Source organism: Rhipicephalus sanguineus, chromosome 3, assembly GCF_013339695.2.
Source record: "Rhipicephalus sanguineus isolate Rsan-2018 chromosome 3, BIME_Rsan_1.4, whole genome shotgun sequence".
Taxonomy (NCBI): Eukaryota; Metazoa; Arthropoda; class Arachnida; order Ixodida; family Ixodidae; genus Rhipicephalus; species Rhipicephalus sanguineus.
In genome coordinates, this window is record NC_051178.1 from 162,675,396 (window position 1) to 162,697,062 (window position 21,667).

Here is a 21,667-nt window from a genome sequence, read left to right on the forward strand (position 1 = left end):
AAAGGCAAAACAGTAATAGTGAGCACTAAACAAAGCGACGGATGCGTAAAAATGATCACAGCTCTTCGTATCTACTCGTGACATTCAGCAGTCCACTTATGTCACTGCGACGTTTGAGGAGCTTTTCCGGGGAATTTGCTTTAGGTAACTGGTCTAAATGTTATACAACCTATTCAAGTGAATTACCCGGGTAGTCTACACGACGCAGAAAGTCAGGAGGACAATGTTTCTTTATTTGTGTGTACGCAAAGCTATACCGTCGGATGCTACTGGACAAGGCCTGAGTTGTTGACCCGCGGAGTTTGGTGGAATTTGCAACGTACTCAACTACATGGCGACCGCATCCTGATAGGCTTTCTAGGAAAGTACTCGCCGCGGTACTTCGCTGCGCGGTAAGCTACGCAGCCGATAACGGCACGCGAGGCAAAGATGCGAGACATAAAGACGCAATGTATCTTCGGGAAAAAAAAGAGCAGCTTCTTGGTACAACGCATTCAGTACCGTATTCTATAACATGAGAACGGACCAGGGGCGTAGCCAGGGGGGGGGGGTCCACCCCCCAACCCAATTTTGCTTGTGTATATATACCCGCACACATACATACGCAAGCACGAACATACATAAAGTATGGTTGAACCCCCCCCCCCCCCTCCTCCGAAAAAGATTTCTGGCTACGCCCGTGGAACGGATAGCACATTCATTGTGGCGTGCCTTTCTTCTATTCCATTTATTGACAACAAATTCACGAAGGCGATTGTAAAGCCCTCTGATCTCCTGAGGCGTAAAAAAAAGGCAACATAGGCTATTTCCAAACAACCTGTCGTGCGTCCGCGTTGCTCACATTGTGGTTCGTTTTAGGGGCGAAGCTCCTTAAGGCGGCACCCGTTCGTCCCTCGTAGTCGTCGTGATCGTAGTAGTGAGTAACAAGTCTTACGCTTTGACCTCCAAGGTGGTGCCGGTGGGAGATTTCTCCTGTGCGTTGTTGAACAATAAAAAATTCGCAGCGTGCGCGTTAACTAAAAGCCGAATTCTTCTGTCTCTCATTCCCCATTAGCAGCCATTGGCATGTTCCAGTAGGAAACGTTAGTAGAAGTAGAAGTGTAAGTGTTAGCTAAAAGCCGACTTCTTCTGTCTCTCATTGCCATTAGCAGCCATTGTTTACCTCCAAGGTAGTGCCTGGTGAGATTTCTCCTGTGCGTGATTAAACAATAAAAATTTTGTTCAAAACGCCGTTGATTGATGAAATAAACCAACGAAAGACGCCAGATGTTTTGTAAAAGCAGAACGAAAGAACGCCAGATGTTTTTCTTAAAGTGTAGTAGTAGTAGTTGTATTTAGCCACCTCGCCCGATCGTCAACGGGCGAGGTGGACCGGCAACGGCGCGAGGACCCTGCCGTACGAGAGTTAAATCACACTAAAAGACATACTTTGCGGGCGATACACTCTAGTGAGCTTTCAACTTTTCGTCTTAATGTACATGATAAAGAAATTATTTCTACGAAAAACGCAAGGCACACCTTGAGCAATATGTTTGGTTTTGGGACGCTAAATGGAACCATGAGGCGATGCGAAGCCGGAGCACTTGCACGATCGCGTTCCGTTGGCTTTCGTTGGGCATGCTACCGACCTCGCGTCGTGGAACGCGCGTCCTGTCTTCCCTCTACCTTGCCTTTAATTCGCACAGGGCGAGCGGGGAATGCGGTCGCTCTTGGCGCTCTTTCGCTCGGGAGCGGACTTCTTCCTTGCATTTCACCGATCACAAGTGATAATGAAGGGACCACGTAAACCAACAGTACAATAAAAGTTTGATGTTTAATATACACACGATGTTTCACACTCTTTATATTATGTACTGGGCGCATTTCACGGAAGAGTTTCACGGTTTACAGATGATTCCCTCCGTAGCTTCGCCCCACTCATCATCATTCACCCCGTGGATATGCTGTGATTTTTCATACGACGTATCTCCGCAATTCTCATCTTCAGGCACCAAAAGCAGCAAGGCATATCTCAACCTTTTTCGAGCAGCGCAAGCAATCTTTCACAGATATATATACCGTCTAAGAACGCCGCCAGCAGGTTTAATCCAGCCCTTTCCGCAACACTTATCCGCGTGAAGATAGATATCAGAGCTTATAGGCGATAGAGGGTGGAGTCGCGGCGCAGGTGTTTTGTTGCGCGTATCCTGAGCCACGAACTCCTGTCAAGAGACCGTCACAAACGTTGCCGCTCCTGCAAAAGGGGCCAATTCCTTTGTGTACACAAACAAGAGCAGCGTTATGCCTCAAAACCGCCCACTGAACTGCAGCGCCGCGGGGCTGCGTATCGCCGTGTGCCCATCTTTAACCGCTGGGTGGGGAAGCCCACGCGTGATGCAATACACACACTGAGGCTCATACACCGTGCAAGGCACGCGAGGAGGACGGATCCACGAGAGATGGCGAATGCACCAGCCACCGCCTTCCTTCCTTCCTTCCTTCTTACTCAGTGACGTGGACTCTCGCCGCAACAGCCGTGGCCCGCCGAGGCGAGGGTTCATGACCTCGGCGGACGAGGAAGAAGAGAAAGGCGTCAGCTATACGATGGGGAGTGAAGAGCCAGCCAGGAGGAGGCGTTAAACCTGTGCAGTAGTGGCTCACGGAAGAACGGCTCGGATCCTACGCGTTCTTGTTTTCGAGAGTTTGTTCGCTTCTTATTATTACTGCGCGTCGGGAGCGTGCGTACACGGCTAGCGCGCGAGCGAAGCGGCGCTGGCTCGCGTTTCCGCGTGGGCGTTCCAGAGCGCCGCGTGTGTAAACCGTATACGCCGCACTATGCAACAACAAGCCCCACGCGCCCGCTACAACAGTCTGCCGGCGCATGTTTCTTCACCTTGCGTGCAGCCGTGCTCCCTCGACCCGCGGGCAATTCATCACAGCTCGGCACGGCTGCGGCTCTTCTCTACGGCGCGCATTTCTTATCTCGGCGTTGTTCCTTGTCCCTCCGCAACACCGGCGACCACTCCTCGTGTTCTGGCGCTGTTTTGTTTCGTAATACTCAACCGCACTGTGTGTGCTCGCCGTTTTGCGCCTCTTTCCTTCGTTTTCTCTGATTTCGGGCGCGCCGTGGCAGCCGTAACCGTGCCTTCGACGCGGGGTCGCCTGTGGGGTGCACGGATAGCTTCTAGTCTCAAGGTCGCATGTACGTTGGCGCCTTCTCCGCTGCCCTCGCACCGTATAGCTGTCCGCAGCTTCGATTAAGCGGCCCGCTTATGGCAGTGGCTGCTCGCCTGCTCGAGCTCTTCGCGCCACCCGCGAGGCACGCCAGTTTTCGCACGTCCTGGTCTGGCGCCTGGCGGACCATAAATATAGAAGCGCCGGCAGAGAGGAAGCATGCGCATGCCTTGCAAGAGTGAGCAGCTGGTGGATGGAAACAAAACAACCGGGCCCCTCAGAAGGAAGGTTCGTGTTTCTTCGTTCTTGCGTTTTCTCCATCTTCTTTTCACATTGCCGGAACATGTGCAAGCCGCATCCCCTCACTCCTGCAGGGATTGCGAGCGTCACACTTTCCTCAAAGGTGTCCATATGACTTCCTCTTTCCTTGGCACAAAACCGCAGTGCCAGCCTGACCTCGGATGCTTTGTCGCGAGATGCTACCTGCACATTTGAGTTCCTCGACATATTTTATCATTTGTCACATCTATACATTTACAGCGATACGTTTGTTTGCTGGGAAATCCTACAAGTTAGCTCGGCATTGGCTTGCGTGCAGATACGTGGACGGTATTAAGGTGTTCTTGTTGCTGTTGAGACGCATAGTGGGAAGAGCGCTATCAGCCTAGTCGACATGACCATGTGCGGGAGAACGGACAGTGTGGAAGCGGGCTACAGGTTAAAATGCATTGAAGCTACTGAAGAGACTCATGTGCACAAGACATCGGTTATAGCGAAACACCTCCGCAAGGCTTTTGTAATTGTGACAATCGTTAGCAAAAAGATGGAATGACATGGTTAATTCACGATCTCGCGTTTACTGAAAGCAATGGTACAGCCGAGTTTTTAAGCATGAATACAGGATGTATAAACTCTGGGCTGTATAAACTCTGGATGTAAATCTCTGGGCCTTAACAAAGGAGTCAACATGTTTCGCTCTTCCGGTTCGAAACTTACTTCTATACAGACAGGCAAGCAGCGGGATCACTGCTGACAGCGCCATCTTCTCAAGGGAGACCTTCGTTAGAACACAGCGCGTCGGCTTTGTCAGCTATGCTATCCACTGCTCTAAAACACGTGCACAGACGCCACTCAGACTCGATGTGACGCACCATACCCCGTGGAAATCGCCAAGTGTGAATGTTATGATATAGCTCAATAAATTAGCACGCCCGATTCCGAAGTGACAATTGGAGCCTGAAGGCACGATCTACGGATCTATCGAGGTTGGCGGGGGTGAAGTGCATTCTTTCTCCCCACGGTAAAGGTGAAGTTCAGGCTGAGATTATCGCCTGTCGACAGAGGATCTACGGAAAGAATAACTGAGGGACATCAGGAACCCACTTTTGTGCCGTCGCAGGCCGATGGAAAGAGAAACTACGCATTCACATCAGAATAAAGCAGAAGCGTCGTCACTTATCTCGCCCTCCCGGATGCACGCCACTATACATATGTGCCTAGTAGCCACCCGACGGGAGAGCAGAGCGCTTTTCGAGGCGGCAAAACCGCGCGTCAACCTCGATCCCGCGTAAAGTCCGGCGAAAGACCGCGCATGCCCTAAAATACCGCCAGAGAAGCGTCCTCCTCCGTCTCCCGCTAGGCAGGATCACCCTGCATTTTATACTACAGTGGGAAATGAGGTTAGGTCCCACAATTCGGCTGTATCTTGCTGCAAATATGCGTTCACCCTCACCCAAATAAAGCGTCGGGCCGACAGGCACTTTGTCAGCAGAAGAGCGCGCGCCAGCTTGCGAGACAGTGACGAAGCGTCGTGGAGAACAATCCAGGCGCAAAGGAGCACGACCGCCGTCCCATGGCAGCGGCGAGGGACGCCTGCACGCTCGGACAGCCGCGCATACGCACTATACATACACGCTATAGCCGGGACGAAGCGAGCATCAGTTATGTACGTGCAGTGGCCCTCCCGGTGTGCGCCGGCGCTCCAAGATGAATGAAACGCAAGCAGGGGCCCCGATGGTGGCGGTGCACGCAGGCGTGTGACGGCCCTGAAGCGTCAGCCCCAATGTGTGAATGTCTCGGGTGCTCTCTTCTATACGGATACGAAGTGCCGCGCAAGCCGGAACGTGGCTTGTGCAAACTCGCGCGTCCTCTAAAGCCTGTGCAAACTCGACGATTGTATACTGGCTCCTTAAACGCGCACGTGCCTCCGACTTCTCGGACTCAAGTGGTAATTTGGCTTGTTTTTGTATGCATTAAGCACCAACCCCCCCCCCCCCCCCCCGCACTCTCTCTCTCGCTCACTGTCCCCTATAAGACAATGTCTTCCTCGGCCTCTTCCACGCGCATTTTCGAGCGCACTATGCATGGCGATGTCCGATATCTGACGAAATATGCGGGCCCATCCCGAAGGCAGTATACAGTCTAACAGAGTGTGTCTACGTCGCGTGACTTCAACTACCGTACATACTTGTACACTGCCAGTGCTCGTTGGCACTGGTATATGCAGGCCAGTGTATGCCAAGTTATGGGTAATATCAGTTAGAGTAGGCCGAAGCTGGCTAAATTCTTGTTAATGTCGAGCACCCCAATGATATAAAACCAACGTTAGTTGTCTCAATGCATCGTGTGCCAATCCAATGCTATTAATGTCTACCTCACTTTTTCTATGGTTTTCTTTTTTGTTTTACTTCATACGGGTAAGCTTTATGAATTACTTGATGACAAAGCTTGCACTGTGAGGTGATTAATGAGCGTTGACAACACTAGATTGCATAAAGTTTCGGTCACGTTATAAGTAGACTTACACGCGGGAAACGTAATTTTTTCAACAGTCGCAATGTAAATGAGAGAGAGAGAGAGATACGAAGAGGAAAGGCAGGGAGGTTAACCAAGCTTTGGCTCGGTTGGCTACCCTACACTTGGGGTGGGGGAAGGGGGGATTATAGAGAGGAAGTGGAGAGAAGAAAGAAGAAGAGTAAGAGTAAGAAAGAGATGGATGAACAGCGTGAAGCTACACAACACCAATGTAAATGAAGTAAGTGAAGTAATTAAAGGAGTACTGACACGATTTTGAGACATCGCGAAAGGGACACTTTTCGTTTTCTTGGTATGCAGTGTTAACGCTCTCCACGCACTGGAGTCAGGCAACACATGTAAAATATTTTACTTTGATTTTAAAGTTTTTCGTCGCTGAGCATCTGCGAGCGAGCCCCACCGCGATGGACATTACCCCAAAGAATCAACACAGTTCCACTGAGTTTGCGAACTCCGCGTCCTGCATGCAGCCTAAATCGCAGAAATTGCTGTCGGTGTCGCTGGACGACAATTCATCGTTGTTTACGTGCACCACGAGCTGCAGTGACAGATCTGCCACTAGTACGTCGCGAGTTGCTGTCTTCCCATGACGTCACGCTGCGATGACACGACAATGAGAAGGCGCCCTCTCGATATCGAAACTGAAAGCGTTTCTTTTTTTTTTTTTTTTTAAGGTAGCGGTATTAAAAATATATTCGATGCATTCCCAGGCACCACACTACTCGTTTTAGGGTTCTCGACACCAGTGTTTTTATTTAGAGCAACAATATTTAAAATTCGTGCCAGTACTCAAGCTTCGATTACTAATGTTTTAGCAACTCAGAAACATAATAAATCTTGTTTTTTTTTTTTTTCTGGTGAACACTGCATCTCGAAGCAACAAGATCTGAGAGCAATGTACTATTATAGTTCGTTGGTGGCAACATAGATAGATCTAGTGCAGTAGCTCTCGGTACAGTTTTCTCTGATTTGACATGCACGATTTTAGCAATGTGACAAAACGAGCTTGCATTGAAGTTCTTCCTTCAAAACTTGCCCTCGAAATTCCTTGAAAGTTTCGTCGTGCAACATCACTCCTTGCCAACCGTACAGAGTGTCACGTTGATGATCCAAACATTTCGCGCCTAGCCGATCGCGCTACGTGTTCGTCACGCCGACGACTGCATCCGATATCAATATCGCGTCCTCCGCCTTTCAGCCACAGGCGAGGTCATTTTTATATACGTTTGGCTATCGATAAAGCTGCAAGATGAAGATGCTGTTCACGCACTGCCAGCACAGACCAGCAAGCCTGTATAATATAAACTTTCGTGCAGAGAGATAACTGGCTGCGGTGACGAACTATATATAAACGTGCGCCTCTATACCACGGCATTGTTCGGCACGCTTTGCGAAAGAAGTTTCTGAACCTGGCGCGGCTAAGGGAGTTGAGGCAGGTGCGCGACTTACATACACTGCAGTGCGGCACATCACCGCAACAAGGTGCGCAGCGCTACGGTCGACAGTGGCGGTGGATTTGCGGCAGAGCAGGTATAATGACGTTTGATTCGTTCCGTCTCGCGGGCCGCTTTCAATACCTCCTCCGCAGCGCTTGGATAGAAGACTCACCGCAGCGTCGACGGCGAAGTGAAGGGAAGGTGCTCCGATGCGGCTTTATTGGCTCCGACGGTGCGGGATTGTATGGCTCTTCTTCTTCCGTCTTCCTGACGAATGCCCGAACGTGTACGTTTGTTCAAGGCTGTATAAGACCTGCGTGCCGCTAGGGTCGTCGAACTGAGCACACGTATTGAAGAAGGCCGCGTGCGTCCCTGTCCGGGGCATGCAGCACCACGACGGGAGCAGCAGCAGCAGACAGAAGCTGTCGATAAGCGCGCGAGCGGCGCAATTTATTTCTTTCTTTGTGCGCGACTCGCAAGAACCGATCGAGGAGGCACAGGCGCCGATACCCATTCCTTTGGATCACCAGCCATAACAGAAGAGAAGACGTTATACGCTTTGTGTTCGTCCGTCGCACCCACGCCTGTGTATACCGTCCCCACAAGAGGAATTACAGGGCGGCTTCGCCGGACATTCGTTGAAGAAATGACAAACGCCTGACGTTCGCGACAGTATAATGTGATTAGGTTCGTTTCATCGGTCCAGGATGTCAAAGCACTCGAGAAGCCGCCGAGGTCGCTGCGACAAAATGGTGGATGTGGAACAGAGCCCCAAAATTTAAAAAAAGAAACTCACAGCTGGGTCCCTTATGCATTCGCCTGAGACGACTCGAAGGCGAAAGCCATCCTCTTCTTTTACTCCTCAATCGACGCATTGATCCTCCAACGCCTCCCTCCGAAAGCTTTCTGCACCTAAGGTGGCTTCTCACTGTCTCCGTGATCCGAGGCATTGCAAGCTTTCTGCACTTCACCTGGTTTTGCATTGTTTCGTGATCGGCCCACATATGACGTCATGGTGACGTCAAAAACAGTGGCGATTTAGGACGCGATTATGACGTCATATGGTGACATCATCATGTGTTTCTTGCGTCGCTCGTGTGGACGCCGACGGTCAATTATCGCGTTTGATGAGGCATGTAAGGCTTTCGCCTTAAAGAGCCCCTAAACCACCAACAGACGCTCGCATCGCGTGCTCCTCTCCATGTCTTTTCCTCAATCGACAACCGCCGTCATGACGTCACCTGTATGCTTAGGTGACGTCGCCAGCAACAGACGCTGTCAGTGGGCTTACAAGAGCCTTTCTGCTAGCAGATGAGCGCGCTTCTTGCGTTTCCACTTCGGACGCTGAGGAAGGGCACTCGGAGAGGTGGATAGACGAGCCAACTAACGCAGCCTAGCGAAGGAAAGAGCGAAACGAGAAAACACGTGCAACTCCGTGAGCGTTCGCTGTAGACTCGTGCACAACTGCAACGCCACAACTCAATGTCGACCTCTGGGTGGTTTAGGGGCCGTTTAAAAATGTCTTATGGCTGATTCCAGACAACTATGATGCTGGTGATATTAACAGCGAAGGCGACCAGCCAGTGGATAACAGAACTCACGGATTAAAGTCATTTTTCAGTTTTACTTAAATCTTCAAGGCAGTCACTCCAACGGGTACTCGCATTGCGTAAGCAAGTATCAACGAACAAATGAGGAGAACCCTCGTATCCGTGTCGTCAGTCATTCAACAAGAGATTGTAACCTCTAGTCGAAGCATTGACACCGAATTGAGACTAGTTTCTCCCATAACTCGTTATCTGATCATTGCTCTCCAGCAGTACTTTTATGACATCTTTTTTTTTTTTTTTTCAGCGTAATGGAGAAAGTGGCCATAGCATTATACGTTCGGTACAGATACCTGTCCTCTGCAATTACATTGATTTAAAACTCAGACGCAAATATTAAAAAAAAATTTACAGTGGCTTACGTTTGGGGTCCCTACAGTATCTATCTCGGTTAGTATACCTTGTCTGAAATGCGTCAGTCAGTTGACCTCAGGTAAGCTGTGCTGTACAGACATAACAATTTAGCTAAGATGCGTATCGTGAGATCAGTTCACATCACTCTTCTTAGCGCTACTCAGCGCGTGGAGGCACGCTATCAACTGAGCACGTCGCAGAGGCGTAAATCAAATGCCGCCGTAAAGCGTCAGGCCGTAAAACTGTGCGACCGGTCAACTTTGCATCGCCACGCCAGTATGCTTATCAGCCTGCTGAGAGAAACGCCTACTAAAAGGGTTGTAAGAGCGCAAATAAGATGGAAGTGCTGCGCGCATTTGTAGGTTATCTGTAGGGACGTGAGTACTGAGATAAAAGCTCATCAGTATAGAGACGTAAGAGTATAAAATAGTAAGACACAACGCGCCAATGCCCACCTGCGATGTTTTATCGGCCATTGGCTCGTATGTACGAATGGAGTAGTTGCGAGAAATGAAGAATTCAAAAGTTGATGCTTACTCTTCAAGAGCACGAGACCCAAGAATTCAAGAGCGCAAAGGTGCAAAAATGTGGCTGGGTTATCCGGAATTCATTCCACGTAGCATCCACGAATCTCGCAGGTACTTCACTCTGAAAGCCCCGAGTGCATGACTAGCATTTCGAAGAGCACTGCGCAATCTGTCTCGAACACGTCTGAACCGGCCCGTGCGCTTTTCTCAATGCTTCCTCGCGTTTACCTTTATATGCCCCTCGTCGGCTACTCAGATATGCAGGCCTGTATATAGTGCCGACGTCCGCGTAGCACGGTAGCGCGATCTCTGACAAGCGTGCCGCATCTACTGAACTTTTATTTTTCTTCCATCTCGTCCCCCGTCGCGGTTTTCTCTCGCAGGATGTGACAGAGGACCTGTTGCTTTTAATATATCCCTATTTTAACTGTTTGTTCTGTTACTCTTGATCTTATGGTACTTCAGAGACTCCGGAGAATAGGCTCGAAACGAAAGCAATCGTTCAGAAATAAGGTTGCGGATGCTTTATATAAGAAGGTACAAATAATACCGGTCTACCTGGTGGCGAGGAGCAGGTGCATGTCTAAAGGACAAGTTCCGGAAACAGAACTTGCCCACTGACTTAATACGTGGTAGAATACGAACGTATCTTTGACGGGATAAAACCAGTTGCATTTTATCTAGATGTGTCGCTTCGTCAGCCAATAACCTGTAAAAAATAGAATCTCCGGCCATTAAGAATTACCTTCGCGAATTTATTTGTACGGCCGCCACAACCGGTCAGATTAAATTTTGTTCCCAGTTTATTAGGAATCTATTAATTGTGGCTGACACCGAAATTAAGACAATAATAACAAACCCTTAACAAAACGTTACAAAGTCAGAGTGTTCATTGGAACAGTTGGATCTTAACATATTGAGCAGAGAAATCCTGCTTTCTTCGCAAGGCATGCTTGAAGGGGAAAAATAGCTTTGTGTTTTTGTTTGTACGGTTTATATCGAAGCCTTGGAGTAAGTCGCTTGCCGAGGTAGCAGATCAACGATCGGCGGACACTAATCTGCAGCTCATGAAGAACTTCATTCTATATATGTCTCCGCAATATCATTACGCGCTGGGGTACAGTCTGTATCGTCGGCCCCCTCGCCGACCAATGTGACAGGGGCATTCGAGTCTTGCTGCTTAGACTGCGCTCTTATTCAAGTTTGCATAACACTGTTCAAGCCAGCACAAAGAAAAAAAATTACCCTACGCTTTTCTAAGTGGTTATGTATGACAGATATCTCCTGTACACTCGTTTCGGATATGCAAGCGCCGCAGCCCGTAAATGCTAAAAGCATTTTATTTAAATGTAAACGAAGCTTTCGTATCCGTAATGGTCTTATCTAACGTTATGTCGGGGGTTGCAAACTTCTTTTTTTTTTCTTGTTTTCCAACGAAATGTGTATCACTGCTCGCGCGCCACGTCGCTCTCGTCCAACTCTTATAGGTCTCCTAATGCAGCGCACTCTTTACAGCCTCGACAGGAAAACTATATCGGCGACAAACAGAGGAGCGCGACACTTGGGACAAGCATTCTGCATGTACCGGAGTAATCGAAGAAAACACGATTAAGAGTGGTGGGGGGGCACGGATTCAAATCGGGTCACTTCAAGCGATGGCTTATGAAACACGGGAACGAACTATCCGAGAACAAAAAAAAAAAAAAACCGCACGCAGCGAGAAATGCTAATACACTAACGAAGTGATTACAGAAACGCGAATGTATAGGCGTGGAGAAAACGACAAAAAAAAAAAAAAAAAGACCGAGTCGCTGCCGCCCTATCTCTAGAGGGTCTCCCGACCCACCCAGGCGTCACGAAGGTCGTAAAAGCATGTCCTCTGGGCGCGCACGGAGGTGAACCGTGCATATTCGGACTTAAGCAAACGCGCTCACTGCTGTCTAATGGCACCTCCTTCAGTCCACGGCTGCTGCGCCGTTCGAAGTTCCGACTCATTTGCCTTCTAAACTCGGCTCGTTATCGAGATTTCGCTGCCTGTTCTTGATATCTTCCGACGACCACCGAAAGCCTGCAGCCAGTCCCCAGGCTTGACAGTGCAGCGCACTCGGATATCACTCTGAACCAGACCAGCCGGCTGGTGCTGGAGTTCCTGAAAAGAAAGATTTGATGCGCTTTTCTTTGAGTTTTCCTCTTTTTTATGGTCTGAGCGCCTTTTCTCGCCTCGGTTTGTTTATCTCTCCCAAACCCGAAATCCTCGTTCTCTTTCTTCGCTGCTTCACCAGACGTGCTTCCGTACAGGCGCGTCTTCCTGTGTATGTGTGTATAGGGTGCCTGACTTTGCAGGCCTGCAGGCGCGCTGACCGTAAATTGTGGTGCCCGATGCTTTTTGTTGTCATTCCTCCGTTTGTTTTCACTGGCCACCGGTGGTGGTAGCGTGGCAACAGCGCGTTTGCACTCCGGAGTGCCTGCGCAGTGTCATCGGAACGCGTGCACGTGGTCTAAGCTCCGGAAGACCGAACGTGCATGCAGGCATGCGGCGAAGAACGTGGGACGTTGTCGCAGATATCTCACTGCCTTCCGGGACCGTGTATATGCTGCACACCAATGCTGGCCCTTCGGGTTTTCACTTGCTCTACCTTCTTCCTCTTTGTTTACTTAGATTTTACGAATGGACGACCGCCTGATGACTTTTCAAGAGCAGATGGTTGCCCACGACTGTAAGCGCCAATGACATGTGACTTGCCGTGACTTTATATATCGCTTGTTGTTCAGCCAAGGTCAATTCATGTACTTTGGCTGAGCCGCAAAATAAGTCACAGAAGTAACGAAGCTTCCGTTTCCGCCAGGTGGTTGCCTGTCACAGCCGACTGGGGACGATGAGTTTTAGCATGCACGGTCTACGCCTGTTATAGCAATCTAAAGGCGTCCTCGTGAATGACTGGATGATGTCAAGCTGCAGTAAGCATTTATTTATTTATTTATTTATTTATTTATTTATTTATTTATTTATTTATTTATTTATTTATTTATTTATTGCAATGGCAGAAATCTCATCATTCCCGAAACAGTTCTCGTTAAACCACAGATTTGATTTTGACATCGAGCGACGAAAGTTCGTGCAACATTTGAGTAACAGAGATCGAGCAAAAAAAAAAAAAAAGAACAGATATGCTACGAAGTCGCCGCAGAAGCGCGTGCATACCATTACCCTTACTGCACAAACGTTAAGAACGATGATGAAGTCACAATCATCTTCCTTCATTTATAAGTACTACATGCTCTTTGCTATTGACCGGCTGCCCTCGATAATAAAATGCCCCGCATCGGCATTGGATGAAATTTAGCCTACAAATAACTCTAACGTGAGAAGTTGCTGTGTAGATGGGGCTATAGGGTGTCAAGTTTTGTCATTAGTGTACCGCTTCTTTTTTTCGTGCGAACTGCGTGGGTATTTCTGTCTTCTTGTGTTGTCTATCCGTTGATGCCACCAGCACTTGAGACCCCACAAGTGCCATTTCTTATATCGCGATCCGTTGTGTCCTGTGAAACACGTGCGTACAAAATCTCTTTCGCACGTACGAACGTACACATATTTAACGTGCATTAAGAAGAAGGGAACGGTTTTTCTTCATTTAATATGGGGACGCCGATAAGAACCCTTCCCAGAAAAAAAAAAACAGGAAAATAAAACCAGGCTGGCTGAACGGAGAGAGAAATTATAGATCCAGAGCACTGTCGTTCACTAAGAATATAACGTTTAGCGCGTCTTCGGCTATACTTTAGCACCTTACAGCTACTTTACGTTGCGTCTCATACATTTTCTTCTTTTCTTCTTCTTGTTCAGCGTGCAACTGCAACCTGCACGCCCGGCGGTGCCGCTTCAACATGGAGCTGTACAAGCTGTCGGGTCGCCAGAGCGGCGGCGTCTGCCTCAACTGCCGCCACAACACGGCCGGACGCCACTGTCACTACTGCAAGGAAGGCTATTACCGGGACCATTCCAAGCCCATCACCCACCGAAAAGCGTGCAGAGGTAAACAATACTGTGCGCTTCTCTGAATGCCAATCACGCGCGCTGCCATTCAGTCCTCCGCGCAATTTTCACTCTCGCTGCAGAAGGCTGCTCGTCGCCTCCATTTATGACTAAATATAGCGACCCAGACATCCTAGACGCCTTCCTGTTAGGAGGAGACAAACGCACAGACAAAACTCGTAACGCACCTTGGCGCCTTCACGTCGGCTCAACGCGTTCGTGCGTTTTCCCTTTTTGCTTTGACGTCAGTCAATTGTCTCTGTGTGCACCCCGAACGAGCCCCGAATGTCAATGTAACGCGGTACTCTACAGTGGGAGCCTGTAGAGCTAACCGCACCCGCAGTTTAAAAGAAGGCGACCTTTACAGTTCACGGGGGTGGTCTGTTTCTTTTCGTGATGATAATCATTAGAAAAGGTACATTGCCGCAGTTTGCCGGTGATGGCATGAGCTGTGATCGTATAAACGCTTCTCAACAAGCGCGTACCATATATATACGTAGGCGCGCGCACGGGTGGTAATACCCGGTCTTTGCACTGCGTAGTGGTCGTAATAGCCTCACTTGTGAATTTGGATGAGAGGAGGAGGAAAGCAAGGAAGGAAAGACAAGGAGGTCAAGCAGACGCGCGTCATGTTTGCTTCCCTACCCAGGGAGCAATGCATTAAGGGACGAGAAGAAAGAAAGAAGAGACATGAAGGTGCTATCAAGCTGTAACATGTACGCGCGCATGCCTGTCCCTTACCGGCCTATAATCGATCACTTAGCCCGGTCGATTTTGAGAACAGTAGCAACGTCCACGTCGCTTTGCCGGCCTGCGACGCGTTTGACCATTGTCAGAGGATCGTTTCCTCTGAAAACGGTCTATCGGTTCAACGCAGTGCGAAGAAAATGCGTTCGGTGACAAGGCGATTGCAAAAAAAACACCGTGTGTGTTCTATCTTATCGTCACTGTTGCACGAGTCACGTCTGGCGGTGCATTGACCAACTTCGTGAAAGCCACTCCAAGCACAGGCGGCACAGAGTCAAGGCGGAAGAGGTGCGATGGAATTTGCAGTTTCTTCGATGGATCGAGTTTGCGTAGGCAGCAGTTCCAGACATTGGGGTTGCTCCACCAATATTTCGACATTGTGCCGGCAAACGAACTCTTGCGATACTCTGTTCTTTACAACTCGAGAACGTTCTGGCAGGCGTGGCCAGACAAACATTACCACAGAGGTTGTCGCCACAATAAATTTCTCGCCTTAGATCAACTCCATTTCGTACTGCATTCGATCAACGGGTCTATTAACGTTTACGAGATTTTTCCTTTTTTTTTTTTAACGGCTGCCATGTGGTACGAATGAGTCGCATGTATCGAAGGATCGACGAGGGAGAAAATCAAGGATACAGGAGCTTTTGACTTGTTGCCAGAGCACACATTTCGCGCTTGTGGCGGTCTCTAAAATCCATTGACACAGCTCACAAATACATACATAAAGAAGCAGTGTATCTTGGTATAATTTTCCTAGGATATGGAGAGAAGTGACGCATACCAGCTTATGGCGGACTAAGACGTGGTATCGATGCATAGACACTATAGATATACCCATATACGTTTTTTTTTTTTTAATGCATCGTTCTCGTGCGTTACATACTGCATCGAAAACATGGAGGCAAAATGCTAAGGGCCCGTGTGCTTATATTTAGGTGCACGTTAACCCAGGTGGTCAAAATTTCCGGAGCCATCGACTACGGCGTCTCTCATAATCATATCGTATTTTTGGGGTGTAGAACCCCAGCTCTTATTACTGCCTCGAACACGTCGCGTTCACGTGTTCTTTCTTTTAACCTTTTGTGTACCACACATTCAGGCAAACATGAACGCGGTTATGTTAAAGCAGCACGTGCCTATAAAGAGTAGTCGATCTCTTCTACCCGTACGTACTTCTTATGAACCAGGTATCCCCCCCCCTCTTTCTCTCTCTGTCTCTCTCTCATCCTTTCTTATCTCTCGAGTTGTCACGTCCGTTGATGCCAGGCCGCGAAGAATCATTTGAAAACAGAAAGGGGACCGTTGCGTAACGCTTAGATTAAAGAAATGCCTTCGTTGCAGCCTTCGCGCAAGATTCCGCGCGCGCAAGAAAAAAAGAAAGAAAAAAAATTAAGCGAAGATTGGCTGTCTAAGATTCGCGTTCGGATGGAATCCTTATCGGACGACGTTCGGCAACCCTGGAAGTAAGTCTCTTGATTTCATTTTCGGGCATGGCGTTCCGGCCCCTTCTTTCGAGCGTGTATATATATCGGAAGAAGCGGGGTATAGCGGACGAATAAAGATAATACGAAGACGAAAAAAAGGCACTCGAACGCTTTTTCGCCGACAAAGCGTTGTGTTCATTCCTGTCACGTATAATAGAGTACATAGAGCAACGCCCCTCGGAGAGAGGTATACGTGACAAAAATTACAGTCCAGAAGCCGCGGCTTATTGCCCAATAGCATCGCTTTCTTTTTCCCTCCGTTTAATATTTGTAAGATTGGCCGCGCTATACGAAACAGAATTCACAACTACTTCGAAGGTGTTCTCTCAAAAGCGAGCCGCCTGTAATGAGTGCAAATTATCTGCTCCCGTATCCTTCTGTCCCGCTGCCTTCCCTGGTCTGGCGTTACTTTCTGTTTTCGTTCATCGGAACTGGCTATAAGGCCTTTCTTTCTTTCTTCCTTTCTTTCTTTCTTTCTTTCTTTCTTTCTTTCTTTCTTTCTTTCTTTCTTTCTTTCTTTCTTTCTTTCTTTCTTTCTTTCTTTCTTTCTTTCTTTAAGCTTACCCACCGCTATAATAAGCTATCCACCGGGTTAGCTCTCCCAAATATTGAACCACTTGATGCGCACGATATGCAAAACACGATGCAATTATTTGTATCGATGTATCGAGCTAAGAGGTTTATGAGGACATAGACCTATCGCGATCTGAAATTTTTCGCCTGCTTTTGATATCTTTCTTAAGATAATACTATTTGCTCTTCGCGCTTCCCGTCTTCACTGCTAAATAAGAACAAAAAAGGGTTCTCCTAACTCCATTCCTCGTATCGTCTATAATATTTCATCCTTTATCTCTCTAACTATCTCTCCATAAGTTATGACGTTACCTTCAAAAACCATTACTACGACTTAGTCGAGCAGTGTACAAGTAGCATAGTTAACCTTATAGCCAGTCCTTGTAGCCCAGAAGCAAGAGAGAGGTGCGTAAAAATGAATTGGCTGCGCTAAGCACGTCCTTCAGTTTTCCATTCTCTCCTCCTACCTCTATTAATCTCAGTTCCTCTCTTTAACAACTATAATGAAGGACACACCGGAATCCGAGGGCGGAGCTGATTACTCCACCTCATTTCGCGCCAATGGAGAACGATGATCGAGGACGATAACAGTGATGATCTTTATTAGCATCTACTTCGAAATGGGGCGGTGACAAGTAGATAACTGGCCTGTTTGTTCTAACCATGTTTTATCAGATTTATTGCAGTCCGGCACTTTGGTGATTTTTCTTATCCTTCCCTTCTTCATTAAAGTGTATATTTCTATATTGTACAGCCACCTATGCCCATAATGGCCCTGGTCCTATCAATTTCTTCCCAGCTTTTTTTCTTTTCATCCTAAGCATCTCTTGTTCATCTCCGCTACTATATACTTAATATACTTGCATCAATTTTGAATAGAAGTACCTCTGAAAGGTGTATTGCTGGGTGGTATTGAGGGGTATTGAGGGCTTCGAGGGGTATTGCTGGGTGAATATCATGACATACCATTATGCAGTGTGCGGAAACGATCCCGGAATTTTCGTTGCGGCAGACACATGGCTCATCCTGTCGCGATTACTTGCTCCGGTACGTTTCCTGCAACAGAAGTCGGGCATTTACGAACCCAGAAGCCAGCACAGAGCTCACCCGGGAGAAAGGCGGAACTTCCTTAAGTTCGTCCGTCAAAAGGAAAATACAAAAAATGTAAAAGCGTCTAGTTTATAAGCGCGATGAGGGGGTCAGTATATATCGTTGTTATGGTTACGACTCATACCGGCAGCAAGATCCTTCTTTAATTTCATTATTCTTTTCGTCATTATTTCCGTCTTTCAAATTCAAATCAAATCATTTTATTTCCCAGAGAATGACAGATTCTAGACAGGCGATCGTAGTGACCGAAATCGGTACAGTGGGGGCAACGAGACATAGCATGTAGGGCTAGATACTATATAAGGTTAAATATATTGAGTATAGTATAGTTATGAGGTTATGAGTACAGTTAGTATAGTATAGTTATGAGTTATAGTACAGTTATAGTATAGTAGAGTAGAGTTATGAGTCTTAGTACAGTTCGTATAGTATAGTTATGAACCCCTCGACATTACGGCGAAAATTCTGCCGCCGCGGCCGGTAGTCGGGTCCATGGCCTCGAGCTGTTAAAGTACGAGGTCTGCTTGTTTTTTCTTTGTTTCGTTTTACCCATGCATTACCGAACACGTAGGGCGTGAAAAGGTGTTCAGGTGGCGCGCAGCCACCCTGCAGACTTCCAGCGAACATGTCAAAATAAATTCCTTGTCCTCCTCGCTCTCTTTATAGCGCCTCGACGTATTCCGTAGCGCGTTTACATACCGGTAAACGAAAGGTGTGGCCCCGAGGCCTTCAGGTACTTCGCGTAAGGACCCCCCACGAGGCTCATTGCCGAAAGCCGTTGCAGGTTCGTCAGGTAAGGAGAAAAAGGTGACAAAAAGAAAAAAGGAAAACAAATTGAAAACGTGGGGTTTCCAGGCGGCGGCGTTCAGCTGGCATGAGAATTATTACTTTCGTTTACACGAAATTTGTCTCATCTCTGTACTTGTAGTCTTGAACGTCCTTGCGGCGTAAATTAGTGTGCTTACTAAGTTACGATGCGAAGTGTCGTAATTACAATTCGTCGGCATCGCGAATCGAATGCGTTTGTTGCGAAAATGGGTAAGCGTTATCGGAGGGCACGGCGTTCTACATGCGTCTCTGCGTTCAGAGGATCATTGCACATTAGCTGTCTATGCATGCCGAATCGAGGAAAGTTACACAGTAGGTGCCTATGTTTCTCATCGCAGCTCCAGCGATTGCACATTTACATTCTGAATAAGCTCTCAAAAAAGCACATCCAATCACACAACCTACACAAGCAACAACGTTAACTTACTCAAAAGTTGCAAGATTACATTCGAAGAACAATTTCCGCCTTTGGAACGCCTTGCTGTCACACACCAATTATTGTCGTCTGGCTTGCTCGCGCTTCCTCCCTCGAAAACCCGGCGTTCGAGGCTTTCCTGTTAAGCATGATACGCCGCACTCCCGTCAATCCAAATGAGGTAGAAGTTCAGGAGAAGATGGACGTTTGAAGAGATTTGAAGAGATGAAAAAAAACCATGAACACGGGGTGCCAACGTTTCGAGAAGTGGTCTTGTCTTCTCCAAGGCAGGTTGCTGCCTCGAAGAAGGCAATACTACTCGACAAGACAGGGTGAAACCAACAGGGCCATTGTTTCGCAGGTCCCGCGTCTTCTACGGGTAACCGAAACGTCTCCTGCTGAGCGAACCCGCGTATATACAACTTCACGTCACACGTGAACCGTAAAACCGGCTAGTTCAATGAGTGGGCGCAAAGTAAACGAAATCGAGTATTCCCAACTGCGTGACCAAAGTGTTCACGGCTCCACATGCTAACTCGTTTTCACCACAAACCGCGCGCAACGGACCGCACTCATGAAAGCGTGCTCGTCCACAGCCATTTTCGCGCGCATTCGCCCACTATCTTCCTTTTCCCGCCTCTCTCTCTCTCTCTCTGTTTTCTCGCTCTCTTGCTTTCCTATTTTCGTGCGCCGCGCGCAGCGTGGGATCGCTCGCGAGTCGCACGCGCGCGCGAAACGATGCCGCTGCCGTAACGTTCGTAATCTGGCGCGAAATATATCTACCTCCTCCCGGTGTCAAGCGAAGCCGCCGCATAGTGCGGACCACACGCAAGCAGCAACGGACGCGGGTGTAAAGAATATAGCGAGCGGCGCCCGAAAGGCGGCAAGCAGTGGCGCCGATACTACACGCAACACATCCTTGATGAATTCGCCGGCTGGCCTGAACTGCATGAGACGATCGCCTCCACATCGCAAAAGGAAGGGGATGGGGGCAAACGCGGGCTTTTCTGAGCACTGGCCGAAATCGCATTTTCACGGTATACACACTACCGAGCGCAGCCGAGCAACCTTCCGATGCGCGGCGGTAGACACTGAAGTTGTTTTACTCTGTATATTTTCTTACTACTCGCCTCTTGTTTTGTCGATCGAGTGCTATTAATTTTCGTTCGCGCGATGTTTCTGCGTACGTGTTTAAACTGCGGTAAGTGGGTTCAATGGAAAAAAAAGGCATGAATTATGTCCGCGATGGCCTTGAAGTGTATACACGGGAATGCAAAAGTGTTGGCGAAAGTCTACCGTAAAAGAGGGAGAGGCAGAGAGCACGTGACGTCACGGGAAAGACAAATGAAGACGTTTTGGCGAGAGAGACAGAAGCTTCGCAATTGTGTTCGAGTGAGTTGCGAAATTCGTCACGGTGCTGCCTGTAAATTACGCGGCTCCGGCTAGCTTTTCCGAGGTCAGAATGCAAGCGCTACAAGTTGCATCTTTAGGGCTTGTTTCTTTTTGAAATCGATCGTTTTAAATGATCGGAACTTGCTCTTTCACCGTTCGCTACAACCTCCGATGTGCACAATTATACGAAAGTGCCGATTTGTCACGCTTTCTGTATACGCTGTGGCGTGTCTTTCGCGTAGATTCGACGTAAGCAAGCGGTGACGGTGCAAATTTCTCTACCCGTTATGTAGAAAAAAAACGTACACATTGGGTCTCACAAACACTTTCAGCAGCGGTGACCGAGCCCCGCTTCAGACACGAAAACTGATCTCCCTATTGTGCTATATTTAGTGACAAAGCCTCCACAATTCACTTGGCCGGAAAAGCCTATTGTCTCAATTGGGGACTTTTGGACGTCGTGAAAAAGGTTTGCACCACTGCTTAAGTTTTCAATGTGCGTCTACTGTAGAGGCTACGGCGACGTTCATTTAAAGGCTACCTACACTGTTACTGAGGTTTACAGAAGCACAGGGCCAACCGCTCAGTACATGAAGAGGCTCCCGCGGAGCACACTAAAGGGCACCAACAGATAACACGCGCGTGTACTGTACATGAACATTCAGGCTCATGCAGCCCTACTCAGTCTTCGCATCTCAAAAGCATATTCTCTCGCGTGGATGCCTTGGCGCAAGGACACGTACACGCCGCAACACCCTTGTTCGCGAGCGTATAAGCGAGCGCTTGAAGCCGTTCTCATTTTCCGAGACATTAAAGAATGCCGTTCATTACTGTCCCACGGGCTGTAATAAAAATGAAAACACTGAAACAACCGAAACAAATGCGAAAATAAAAGTGCGGGGTGAGGAGCCGCGAGGGTATAGGACGCCGTCGCTTGCTCCCTCAGCGGCGGCCGCTTTACGGTGCCGGCACGCGAAAAGGGTGCCCCTGCGGTTATGCTTCACGCTTCATATACGCTCTAAGAAGCTCCATATCTTGTCTGACATCGCGCAGGAATGACCCGGTGGCTTCAGAACTGTCGCCACCCCCTCCCGGGCGCCTCGAAAGAAAACGGAAACTATGAAAAAAAAAAAAAAGAAATAAGGCGTGACTGCCTGTGTGCGCAAAGAAATGTGCCCACTGTTCACGCTG

The 21,667-nt window shown here is 48.4% G+C and overlaps 1 protein-coding gene across 2 annotated transcripts in view; it reads left to right on the forward strand.

The window, feature by feature from the left end:
- The window catches only part of LOC119387612 (netrin-1), a 172,131-nt gene that overhangs the window by 114,664 nt on the left and 35,800 nt on the right, over positions 1–21,667 (forward strand). For both annotated transcript variants that reach the window (XM_049413582.1, XM_037655049.2), the window contains exon 2: positions 13,736–13,924. In XM_049413582.1, coding sequence (XP_049269539.1) covers positions 13,736–13,924 — 189 coding nt within the window. The remainder of the gene's footprint in view (positions 1–13,735; positions 13,925–21,667) is intronic.